A 13,373-nucleotide genomic window follows, 5' to 3' on the forward strand; every position below is an offset into this window, starting at 1 on the left:
TCCTGGGCTTTCTGGAGGAGCGTCCCTTCAGGAGGGAACACCACCTGGCAACACGGCTGGAAGGCTTAGGTTGGGAGGGAAGGACAGAACTGAAAACACATGGGGGGCGGGAATTTCCACCGGGTCCCGGGGTGGCTCGAAGGACAGACAGCTTGGAGGGCAGGAGGGGGAAGAGGGAGACCAGGGAGTGGCTGTGCATCTTCAGGACCTAAATGTTTTGTTTCACATGTAACTCCAAGTTCAGGAAGACATCCTCATCCTGCAGACGCCCAGTGACAACACCACTACCACGCACGTTTAGGTAAAAAGGTGTATTTCAAAGTGGGAACAGTTGTATGTTACAAAAGTCACTGTGAATCTTCAACTAAATAAACTTCAAATGTATAGCCCTCAGAGACACAGAATTCCTTCTCTCTAGTTCAAGTCCTGCTTTGCTTTGTTTCAGTCGGCTTTCAGAGGGAAAAAAGAGGTGCCCCGGTCAGCAAACAGATGACTTCTTTGGCATTTGCTTTCTTTTCCTTTCTTCTAAGAGGGAGAGGACATTCTAGATAAACAAAAACAGGTGCATGTAATCCAAGGGTTGGGGTTTTAAAATTTTTTTTAAATGCTACAAAATTAGCCTCAACAGACATCAACAACATCCCAACCTGTCTGTCGAAAACTCTGGCCATCTCGAGGACGCCTTTGCCGAACTGAAAGACAAAACAAGAAAAATTTTTTCATACCTCTGTTCCCTCCTCCCTTCCAGGGAAAATCTTGAGATGGAGATGGAGTCACATACCTCATTTTTCACACTTGCATCTGCCCCTCTGTCCAGAAGTAACTGGACTAATTCTTCGTGGTTATTCAGCACGGCCACCTAGAAAACAGGTAAAAAGTGGGGCGTGAGCAGAAAGGGGATCTCGTTGCAGGCAGGTCCAGGACACCCACCAGCAACGCCCTAGAGCAGAGCCAACTGGGGCCAGCGGGGCTTTGCAGGATGGGCGTGTGGACCCCACTGCACAGCGCCAGCAAACACAAGGGAATCAGAAAGGAAATCCGCTTTCCTCCATGTATGACGACACGTCCGAGTCCAAATCCGGACAGAGAACAGCACTCTTTTGTTCCGATCCCAAAATGGCCCCAGAGACTGGGGTTGGCAATGCTTCAAGAAATAGTTGTAAAAAGACTACAAAGATACTAGACTGGGCTCCCCCCACCCAAAATGCCATGATGACATCACCATGTCTTAATTCACAGGCCAATGGGGAATACATATGCCAAACAAACCCGGTGCTTTTATGTAGCTGAGCTCAAAAGAAGGGCTCTTATGGGGCAGCTGTGACCTTAATCCCACAGGTCAAGCCAGGCCGCTGTGTGGAGCAAGTCGTACCATGAGAGGGGTCTTCCCGTCTTTGTCCTTCACATTCACGTCTGCACCTGCGTCAATCAGCAGAGAGGCAACCTCCTGGTTCCCCGAGACTGCAGAGACTCTCATGAGTGGGGTCCACCCAGAACCAGCATCCATGACGTCCACCTGCAGAACCATAAGGCGAGTGGCTCTCAGCCCGCTTTCTTGTCCTGCACATCACTCGTGGGAAGCTTATAAAGGAATTTCTACTTGCCCAAATTCCCCTGATTTAGAAAGAGTCTTTCTAGACCTAGAGAGACTCAATTGGACTGTTCTGACTTAGTTCACATTTACGCAGTGAGCATCTGTGTTTGGGCCACTTTAAAGGGTGCAGACAGGCCCCAAGATGCCTCTCACCACCCATGAGCATCATCCCTTACACTGTGCTCAAAGGGAAAGAAGATGGGATAGAAAAATGAACATACTCCCCTTCTCCTTGGCCCCATGTGAGCTGCCTTATTTTCTCCTGCCTAACTTTCCTATCCTGTTTTTATAGTTTCTGCTTCTTATTTTAAGTATCTTTGTAAGCAACTTTAACTCCCTTCTGGAACAAGACAGAAATATAAACACCTACCCTGATATTTACTGTAGGTATTAATTTTAAGCAGAAGAATTACAAGTATATACAAAGCAACCACCACCCTTATGGCAGAAAGTGAAGAAGAACTAAGAAGCCTCTTGATAAAGGTGAAAGAGAAGAGTGAAAAAGTTGGCTTACAGCTCAACATTCAGAAAACTAAGATCATGGCATCCAGTCCCATCACTTCATGGCAAATAGATGGGGAAACAGTGGAAACAGTGGCTGATTTTATTTTGGGGGGCTCCAAAATCACTGCAGATGGTGATTGCAGCCATGAAATTAAAAGGCGCTTACTCCTTGGAAGGAAAGTTATGACCAACCTAGACAGCATATTAAAAAGCAGAGACATTACTTTGTCAACAAAGGTCCATCTAGTCAAGGCTATGGTTTTTCCAGTAGTCATGTATGTGAGAGTTGGACTATAAAGAAAACTGAGCGCCGAAGAATTGATGCTTTTGAACTGTGGTGTTGGAGAAGACTCTTGAGAGTCCCTTGGACTGCAAGGAGATCCAACCAGTCCATCCTAAAGGAGATCGGTCCTAGGTGTTCATTAGAAGGACTGATGTTGAAGCTGAAACTCCGATACTTTAGCCAGCTGATGCAAAGAGCTGACTCATTTGAAAAGACCCTGATGCTGGGAAAGATTGAGGGCAGGAGGAGAAGCGGACGACAGAGGATGAGATGGTTGGATGGCATCACCGACTCAATGGACATGGGTTTGGGTAGATTCTGGGAGTTGGTGATGGACAGGGAGACCTGGCGTGCTGCGGTTCATGGGGGCGCAAAGAGTCGGACACGACTGAGCGACTGAACTGACTGACTGACTGACAAAGCAACCAGATCTCTGACATGAAGTCCAGCCTGAAAAGTTAGCCAAACTAATGCCCTGTCCAAAACAAGAGCCTGCCTGCTAATAAGATGGGCCATTTCCCAATAATCTACCCTACACCAAGGTCTTGCAGTTTTGTGCTTTAAAAGACATGTTAAAATAAGGGAATGTAAACGTTGTCTCCTCCAATTCCATGAAGACCTCATCAATCCATGAGGGATGGTGCTGAAGTAAACATATACATGTGCACACAGATGGATCCCTGGATGTGCGCGCACACACACACACACACACCCATGAAGACCTCATCAATCCATGAGGGATGGTGCTGAAGTAAACATATACATGTGCACACAGATGGATCCCTGGATGTGCGCGCGCGCACACACACACACACACACACACACACCCCTAATTCTGTTACAGAAGAATTACTCAAAGAAATCTACAGCTTCAGTAAAACATCAGACCAGAATAACAAACAAGAACTGCCAGAAGAGCTTTAAGACCTTGCAGGTGATTTGTATGTTTGAGATTACCCTCTGCAACGCCGTTAAGATTTGCAGCTCTTCCTCCTGCAAATCACAGATAACCTTTTTAGGCAGCAAGCTCCATTATGGTTAAATAATAATAAAATAATTGCCTGAAATTACAGGGCGCTGTATATGTTTTCAGCGCACTCTCATGCACATTTTCTCTTTGGGTCCTAAAGGTTAAACAGGGATAGCTATTTTTATTCCTGGTTTACACATGTTTAAACCAAACCTCAGAAAAGTCAAATGGCTTTCCTGAGGTCACATGGCTCATTAAACGTAGAAATGGTTCCCAATGGAAATAAGTCACTCTCAGTACAGATCATTCGATTCAAGCAGAGGGTGGTGATGGATTTGCTCCCAGGCCCGTCCCACCGTCGTGCTGAGATCATCTACCTGCCACTTGCCGGCCACACAGAAACCTTCAGTGGACACATTTATGGAGCTGCAGTTCTACGGAAAAAGATGGCATTCACCCCAAATGAGTGTGTCCATAACTGAAGCCCAGAGCGCCTACACTTCCAAAATTCCAGTATTAAAATGTCGACAGCAGAGACCTGCCCTTCTTTCAGCAAAGGTCAACCATCGTTTTCAACTACAGACTCTTACTGGGTCCAAAGCATGAGCAGAACTCATCATAAGCCAAACAAGAGGAATGTGACTATCACTAACCCCCAAGGCAGGTGTGGGCTGGCCCCAACTGCCAAGGCACACAGGCTAATCTTTTTGACCTTCTGTGCGTATTTCTAAAACAAAGAAAACAAGAAATGTAATAAAAGGGATTTATCTTAATGACGGAGGTATTTTTCCTTCAAGGGGCCCTCTCCTCAGCACTCTATAACCATTGAGATCCCGCAGCTTAAGCCTTGTTTGCCCTCAGTCACACTTGAAAGACAAACTGAGCAAATCTACAGACGTCTTCCAGGAGACAGAACTCTCCTACTTCCAAGTTTATTTTCCAGGTCATCAGTTTAACTTCTCAAAACCCTGCACCATCTGGCACTCACCATTAGGACCGCATTTTGTCTATCTTTCCCTATTTCCATGCCCTACAATTTTTATTTAACTTCCTTGAAGTCTTAAACTGAAGTTTTGAAAGTTATCAGCAGTTACCATAATTGAGCTAATTCTATTTCCCCAACTTCAAATATCTATAGACGTCCAAACAACTCTAATTCTATTTGCCGAGTAGGATTCGTACTTCCTGATGACTTGAAACCAGAAGCAACACCTGCTTCGAAGCAAAGATACAAGAGCTGGAATGCTCTATGTTTGATCTAGTGTTTGCTCTTTGGAAATTTTTTGTAACGATTCATCTTTAAAGCAAAGAATAAAAAATAATCTAATTCTAAAAGCAATAAGCTGCACTGTGACTGTAAGAGTTCTGAACGTCTTGGTGTGTTCAGCACCTATGACAGTATCTGGTGTGTGGTCAAGACACAATCAAGCTTTGCTGGCAGATGGAAAGAAGAGATAAATGAGGAAATGAACAAAACAATAAACAAAGTGGAAGCAACATCAGGTCCAGCTTTGGATTCGTTCAGCACAGTTTCCTTTTCCCCCCATACAAGCTGAACCTCCACGACAACCTGAAGCCTCACTATCGTAAAAATCCTATAATGATCTTTTTGGTCCCAAGGCTTCAGGAACCTTCTCGCTCATAAGTCAGAGAACTTCCCCCAGCATTGCTAGGTTCAACTAATCAAAGGCATCCGCATAAGGTCCTGCTTCCCCTGAACCCTGTGGAGCAGCATCTAGGTTCCTAACTCCACGTGTGTAGTTGACGAGGAGGGTCCCATACCTCACAGCCGTCCCCTATCATCCACTTGATCACATTGCAGTGGCCTCCGTCTGCAGCCCAGTGCAGAGCTGTACAGCCTCCCAGGTCTCGGGTGTCCCAGGAAGCACCGTGTCTTCGGAGATACTTGACAACATCCAGGTGTCCCGCATAGCATGCAAGCATCAGACTGCAACATGTGGCAGAAGAAACATTTGGCTGTTAAGTGCAGTCACCACACTCAGGTCCATATTTATCCTCCCTGGTTTAAACCTAAGAGAGAAATCCTAATTTGGGTGGAAAAGTCAAGAAAATTATTCACATAATATCTATGTGTCTATCAACTAATAAATCGACTGTGGTATATCCATTCAATAGCATATAATTCAGCCATAAAAAGGAAATGCAGTACTGAAATAGGCTACAATGTAGGTGCACCTTAAAACATTACGCTAAATAAAAGCAGCCGGACACAAAAGGCCATGTGGTGTATTAGTTCATTTATATTAAATATCCAGAATAGACAAATCCATAGAGACAGATAAGTGGTTTTCAGGGCTGGAGGGAGAGGAAATGGAGCATGACTGCTAATGAATTCAGAGCTTCCTTCTGGATTGATGAAAATCCTCTGGAATTATAGAGTAGTGGTGGTTGCACAACTTTGTTAATATATTTTTAAAGGCTGAATTGTACATTTTAGCAAAATTAATTTTATGGCATGTGAATTATACCTCCAAAAAATGAATAATCACTGTAAATGAGTAAAATGTCAGATTTGAAAAACACCTACCAGTCCATGATGATATCAAAAGAGGAAGAGAAAACATCTCACTGGACACTATCAGAGATAACCATTAAATGAAATTCTTACTCTAAATATTGGTACTTAAAAGAAAATAAACATTTTATTGTGCTTAAAATAAACATTTGTGTTGTGTTCATAGAATAAAATGGGTCTATCCTCAGTTGGTGGGGGAAAGCTCTTGTTAAAAGAAGACTACCAGCGAATAAATATAGGAGGAATCATGGAATCAGAAAATCACTTTTTGACAAGTCCCGATTAAACAATTGATGCAGCAAGGACCATAGTGGATGCTAAAATTTCTGTATGAAAGTTTAATGGAGAATAGGATATTCACCTGGTATTGAATTCCTAAAACATAGATTATTTTCTAATTGCGATGGGAAACTATTATCTTTACAAAAGAAGGATTTAGCTGCTATACCCTAACCAAAGGATCAGAGCTAGAATATCCAACTGTGGGACAACCTGCATCACAGCCCTGAAAACTGAAGTCACAACACTGGCCCTGAGGGGCTCTTGCTAAAGATGTTAACCTGAATCAAATCAATCTGTTAAACCTACTTTTAACTTTATTAGGAATAACAAACAAGTTAAATGCCTCCTTCACACCTAGGAGACAATTGAGCAGATCACAAACATAGGGCATCCTCTAAGATAATTGATCCCCTCTCCTCAAAGAGTCATTGCTACCAAAAAAAAATTAAGTACAAAAAGAGAGGATTAGTCTACACACACACACAGGTTTTCACCTTTAGTCTACTTATGAGAAGTATTATATTAAGAAATTTCCTAATCAAGACACCTTTACCCTCCCCTACATGATCCCCTTAGTTGGGATGGAAAAGACACATAAATGTCTTCATATAAAGACAAGCAAATTGCTTTCTTTCTACCAGATTTTAGCAATAAGGCTCTCCTCTGTAGCTTGCCAGTTTCTCTCTGCTCTGGAAAAGTTCAAGGTTACTATCAGTACCTAGAAAATCTGAACAAGCTCATTAGTAGAACAGACAAACCACAGAACCTATTTTGGAGGTAATCTTTTTAATAAATTTTCCAGTTTATTGTATGGATATGGGTTATTTCAGATGTTCTGCTTATTGGGTTGACTTTAATGGTTTTAATTTTCTCTAAAAAAATAAGTACCCATTTCAATGATTCGATCAAATCTATTTTAGACACAAACGTGCCACTTTCTTTTCATGTTTAAATTTTCTCTATTCTGAGTCATTTCAGATTTCTAATCTTTTCTTCTGAGATGTATAAGAAATCGGTCCATTTTATTTCTCAACAATTTTTATTTTTTAATCAATTTCTATTTTTAAAAAAATTCTTTTTTTTTTTTTGGTACCTCTCAGCTTTTTTATTTTTCCTTTTTATGGCACTATTATTTTTCTTCACACTCCAGAATGTCTGACTCCAGGTGAGTGACCACACACCACTGTGGTTTAGTTCCAAAATTACCTAAGAGTTACTTGAAACACTGCTGTTTACATGTATAAGTGATTGTTTCAATGTTACTAAAATCTGTTGTTGCACTGTGTCCAGAGAGTGCAGTAGGCAGGCTTTCTGATTTTGGAAATTGATGTTCTCTTCATAGCCAACCAGGCATGATCAGGGTCTCCTAGCTACTCTTTACAAACCAGTTTGCAGTGCAGATACCTTTACTCTACTTCTATCACATGACTACAAGCTCCTTGAGCAAAGGCTTTGCATTTTGCTCACTGTTCTACCCAAGTGCCGAGCATGGTGGAGCCTGGCATGTGCTAGTCATTCAATAACTATTGGTTGATTTGAATTAACTAACGATTAATTCAACTTAACCACTAGTTTGATGATTAATTTTAAGTCTTTCTAAAAAATTCTCTCATCATTGTAAGAACAAGTTTGTGAGTATCATGTTCTTTTCATAAACTTCCCCTGTGATGCACTCAGTCCTTCCACTGCAGGGAGGTTGTTCTCAAGTTGTATTGTCATGATTGTTCCTCTCTCTAGAGGCACCTAAGACTTTCAGTTAACAGGGTCAGGCGAAATGCAGTGAGAGCCCTTAGGGAAGTACAAAGTGTCAAAGGCACTTACAGCCAAATGCCCGGCACACAGATGGAGACAACCGTTTCAACATCCATTATTTACTGAGCGCGGAGAGTGTGCTGGGCTCTGAGCTAAGGAGGGAAGACACACTATAATAGATATCCTCAGAATTACCCTGTTGAATATAGCAATAAGTAACAAATGAACAAGCCAGCTTTTGAGTCACCATCATTCCTTTGGGAACCTATCACGTCTCAGTACTGTCAAAAGAAACAAGAAAATATTGGGGTTAAGTCAAAAGCCCTCTGGGAGTAAGCCTAATAACACAAGTATGGTGACCACTTAGGGCAGATTCCACACCTACCTGTCCTTGCCACTTCCATTCTGCAAATTCACATCTGTGCCGTGAGAAATGAGGATTTTCACAAGCCTAAACAAAACAAATTTCAGTATCGCTGGGTAAGCAGCTTTGATGAGTAAGAACCCATGATAACCCAGGAAAAATGAACAACTCTCTATTTAAGACCCATCATGGCAACACACTCTCCTCCACCTTCAGAGGCATCTGGCTTTAAAGACCAGGTATTATTAAACCAGGAAACCGCCTCTCCACACCAAAAAAAAAAAAGGTTTTGGCCTTTATGTGAATTATTCATTGAAAACAAAAAAATTCACCACATGAAACAAACCAGACTATCAAACTAACTCATTGTCACTCTAACAGCCATTTGAAATGTTTTCAAATGGTAGCATTTAATGGAAATCCATGTTCTATTTCTTTCAAAATGGCATTTTATTAGTTAAAATATAAATATGATGGAAAAAATATTAGTATTTATGCTTATCTCTGTGTGGAGTAGAGAAAATAGAGTGTGTCAGAGGAAATTTTATCTGAGCAATCTATCAGAGAAGTTTGTTTTCCAGAATGAATAGCCCTCCCCTTTTCTTTATGAGGAAATTAACATTCCAATAACCAGTTTCCCCAGGACAGATAAAATACCTTGCAAAATATAATTGAAATGGCTACCTCTCTTCTTTACCATGAGATTATATATTATGTCCTCCCCTGCATGTTGTTTGATGTTAAGAGCCACTGAGTTTATGTTCAGCCCCCATGTGGCACAGTTTTGTAAAGAGAACCCCCACAAGCCTTTCCCCTCCCAACCAAGGGGCTCAACCCTTTGCTAAGGGATGAGGAGGGAAGGGCCATACCTGGTGTATCCTCTCTGGGCAGCGACCATCAGGGCAGTAAAGCCAAATTTATTGGGAACATCAACCTTCACACTGCTTGGGGAAAACACAGAGGAGAGAGAGATTAACGTGCCTGCATCACTTCCTGTGGAGTCACAGCTGATTCTCTTGCAGAGCACAGGTGGTTAGAATGGTTCATTTTCCTGAAAATTCCAATTCCTTCTGGGCCATTAAGTTGTTGTCTTAGACTGCCCTGCCTAATATGTTAAAGGATCCAAATTCACAAGGAAAAAGGAGGAAATTGCTGTAATTTCACTTGAAATAGGCATTTTCTCCAATGCAGAACCATTATGCAATTCGATAAAATCCTCCACCAAGAGCAGGCCCCCCTAAACTATGGAGAGGACACAGTGTCTGCGCTGCAGGCTCTCAGCTCCACCCGCCACATGATCCGGTCTCACCTACTGGGCATGAAGCTCTGCTGCTCAGAGAAAAAAGCCAAGCTCTTAAATAGCAGCTTGGAAGCTGTGGCTTTTTGCAGGAAACTTCTCTTCTCCAGCTTACAGAGCCTCAATTCAGAGATGACCAGTCTTCTAAGTGAAAGTCGCTCAGTCGTGTCCGACTCTTTGCAACCCCATGGACTGTACAGTCCATGGAATTCTCCAGGCCAGAATACTGGAGTGGATAGTAGTTCCCTTCTCCAGGGGATTTTCCCAACAGGGATCAAACCCAGGTCTCCCACATTGCAGGCAGATTATTTACCAGCTGAGCCACAAGGGAAGCCCTGTCTTCTAAGACACTCAAAACTATCGATTCAAAAAGGGTCTGGGTAACATCGGCCCCTTTTCATTTGGGAAGTGGCTGCAGATAGCCCATCTGTGGCATTCATGGTCACCATTTCCCCTCTAGGGTTTTATCAGTCATTTGAATGAGAACCAGCTGATTGAGTGATTCCTTAATTTCATCAGGAATTAGACACTGGCAGTTAGGGGTGAAATTTACCCAAATGCTATGGCATATAAGCAAGAATCCTAAGTCATTTCTGGGAAGAAAATGCGACACCCAGACTTGGCCTTTCTGTCTTCAATGTTCATTAAATAATGGCATTTATGTGGGGCTTTCTATGGTCATCCTTATGAATCAGGCTGAACTCACCCCAGCCATCTGAGATCGATTTTGGAGCCAGCTCCTAAGCATTGCTGTGAATTTTAAAAGATCTAAGTTTTTAAAAGGCAGAGTTCTCTCACCCTCCTTGCAGTATGTGCACCAACAGATCTTCATCGTTCATGTTGACAGCTCTATGCAAGTGTTCGCTACTTATGGGCTCTCCTGAAGAAAGTAGATGGAAAGCGGTCATCCAAAATACACTGAAAGGAGACTCAATCCAGCTTTATTCCTCCTGCGGCCTCGAGTGGAGCTTCATGTTCACCGCTAAGAAGGCACTTGGCAACTGCGCTGAGTGTCTCTTACATGACATACTCCCCTCCTCCTTTTACTGAAAAAAGACCTTGTTTTCACATATTAAGAGAAGAACATTTAGACTGTCCTAAAGGCTTGGGACGTTTTCAAGTTATAAAAGTACCGCTGTGTGGATGTTATTTTGATATTCGAAAAATAAACCTTTCAGATTTCTTAAGACTTCATAAACGTCTCCTACGAGCAATGAAAAGCTCCACCATCGTCACGATGGGCTGGTTTTGTTTGCCAGGGAGTCACTAAACCATGTGAACAACAGAGAAGAAAAGACAGATGGTTTTAACATTGGGAACCCACCACATCAGTCCTTCCCCGGGGAACTTAACATCGACTTCGGCCTTGTGGGGGCAGAAGGGCTCGTGCCCAGAGAGGTGGGACACGGTGAGAAAGCCTCACGGTGGGGGCAAGCCTGCCAAGTTGGGGAGAGCCAGGGAAGGATTCTGAGAAACGGTGGAGGAGCAATGGGAGAAGAGAGGCCCTTTGTGTAGTAACTCCTCATGGAAGAGAATGGGCCAAAGTTCAAAACGGAGCCGTGTGAGACTGCAGAACCGTGTGAACGAAGCCGTCCAGCAGGACGTTTATTTCACGGCTTCACGTGTTTCAGCTTCCATGACTTTCCACCTTTGTCGATGATTAAGTTTACATGAAATAATACATGCAAAGCGCTAGACCAGGGCCTGCACATTGTTTAAGCATCTTCAGCGGTAAGAAAAAAAAATCCCACATGCAATACAGGAGACATGGGTTCAGTCCCTGGTTGGGAAGGTCCCCCAGAGAAGGGAATGGCAACCCACTCCAGTATTCTTGCCTGGAGAATTCCATGGGCAGAGGAGCCTGGCGGGCTACAGTCCACGGGGTCGCAAAGAGTCAGACATGACCGAGCACACACACACACGCGGCAAACTGTAACGGAGTGGCAGGTGCCCTGGTCCTGAGCAGCCTGCCTTTCTTCTCTGCCTGGTGTCCAACCTCCCACACACAAGTAGCATCCTACCTGCCCCCACAGGCATCGAGCTGGAAATCCCTGGCTTCAGTCATCTCAAAGGGCTCATTCATCTAACAAATGTCTAAGGAACTTAGTCGTGTATGGACGGGAGAGTTGGACGGTTAAGAAAGCTGAGAGCCAAAGAACTGATGCTTTTGAACTGTGGTGTTGGAGAAGACTCTTGAGAGTCCCTTGGACTGCAAGGAGATCAAACCAGTCCATCCTAAAGGAGATCAGTCCTGGGTGTTCATTGGAAGGACTGATGTTGAAGCTGAGACTCCAATACTTTGGCCACCTGATGCGAAGAGCTGACTCATTTGAAAAGACCCTGATGCTGGGAAAGATTGAAGATGGGAGGAGAAGGGGACGACAGAGGATGAGAGGATTGGATGGCATCCCCGACTCAATGGGCATGAGTTTGAGTAAGCTTGGGGAGTTGGTGATGGACAGGGAGGCCTGGCGTGCTGCAGTCCATGGGGTGGCAGAGTCGGACACGACTGAGTGACTGAACTGAACTAAGTAATGTCCATGCCCGGTCTTCACTCTAGGGGGCACCAGAGAGAAAGAGACACACACAGGCTCCTCTCCTGTCCTTCAGGCTGTGGGGGTGGCTTTCAGCTGTTATACTCTCAGCTCTGAAAGAAAACATCCCCTGCAACCCTCTTCTGGCTTCGCACCTCAGGCTGCCTCCTGGGGCTCACCCTACACCTTACCCTCCCTCCCACAGCCTGGCATGCAGAGGTCCCTGGTCACCTGTCCTGGTGGAGAAACAATCTGGAGCACCAGCTCCCAGCACTGGAGCCCCTTTTCTGCAGGTTTCCCTGGACGATTTTCCCTGGACAGAGTACAAGCCGGGAAACAGTGGGGCAGAGGAGTGAATGGATCCCTATCAGAGTGACCTTCAGCTGATACCCTTTCTTCTGTTCTGGTAAAATAAATTTAAGCCAAGTGAAAACTGTTCTTGAAACAACCGTTTTGTCTGCTTGAGCTTGCCTATGTCCTCAAGATGTCTCAGCTACGTTATACTTCCTTTTCATCATTCCACACATAGTTTTAAACCCAGAGCCTTAAATAAAATCAGCACGGTAAGCCATCAGAGGGCAAGGCCCACGGCCGGCCCTGGCCTTTGGAGAGAGGTCATCTCGAGCCCCTTGGTTTTGCAAGGGGCAATGGGAGGGCACAGAGTTTTGCTCCCCAGGGGACATGTGGTAAACCCTGGTGATATTTCTGGTTGTTTCAACTTAAGTGTTGGTACTACTGGCATCTAGGGGCTGGAGGTCAGGGATGCCTCTAAACACTCTGCAGACACAGGGGAGCCCCAAATTTTCCAGCCCCAGATGCCAACAGTGCTGAGGCCGAGGAACACAATGCTAGAGTTGGACTGACTTAAAATGATCTATCCTTTAGTGGGCAAACAAAACCCAAAGTTCCCTTTCCCTCTTGCTTCCTGGAAAGGAGGAGAAGGATGGTGTGGTGGGCAAGTCTGTTATTGCACCAAAACGACCCCACCTCTGTGAATTGCAAACTTCAATCGCCACTAAAAACACAAAAATACATGATTTGCATGGAATCATTTAGAGGAATATAGGTAGAGCGTTAGTCGCTCAGTTGTGCCCAACTCTTTGCGACCCCATGGACCATAGCCCACCAGGCTCCTCTGTCCATGGAATTCTCCAGGCAAGAGTGCTGGAGTGGGTTGCCATTGCCTTCTCCAGAACTGTCCAGAAGAACATAGGAAGCTCATCCTATTTCTACTGAATTTTAAAGTATGGTATCCTA

General features: G+C 44.0%; 1 protein-coding gene across 3 annotated transcripts in view; it reads right to left on the reverse strand.

Moving 5' to 3' along the window:
* Positions 1 to 296: 296 nt before the first annotated feature.
* FANK1 (fibronectin type III and ankyrin repeat domains 1) overlaps positions 297 to 13,373 on the reverse strand; it is a 96,158-nt gene continuing 83,081 nt past the window's right edge. For 2 of the 3 annotated variants that reach the window (XM_081533305.1, XM_081533295.1), the window contains exons 4-11: positions 10,381 to 10,462; positions 9,155 to 9,229; positions 8,307 to 8,372; positions 5,134 to 5,299; positions 1,373 to 1,516; positions 782 to 859; positions 648 to 692; positions 297 to 544 (exon numbers count right to left, since the gene is read on the reverse strand). In XM_081533305.1, coding sequence (XP_081389431.1) covers positions 479 to 544; positions 648 to 692; positions 782 to 859; positions 1,373 to 1,516; positions 5,134 to 5,299; positions 8,307 to 8,372; positions 9,155 to 9,229; positions 10,381 to 10,462 — 722 coding nt within the window. In that variant the 3' untranslated portion in view covers positions 297 to 478. The remainder of the gene's footprint in view (positions 545 to 647; positions 693 to 781; positions 860 to 1,372; positions 1,517 to 5,133; positions 5,300 to 8,306; positions 8,373 to 9,154; positions 9,230 to 10,380; positions 10,463 to 13,373) is intronic. The other variant, XM_081533314.1, reaches the window with a different exon arrangement.

Source organism: Giraffa tippelskirchi, chromosome 2 (assembly GCF_054371585.1).
Source record: "Giraffa tippelskirchi isolate mGirTip1 chromosome 2, T2T-mGirTip1v1.2.pri, whole genome shotgun sequence".
Taxonomy (NCBI): Eukaryota; Metazoa; Chordata; class Mammalia; order Artiodactyla; family Giraffidae; genus Giraffa; species Giraffa tippelskirchi.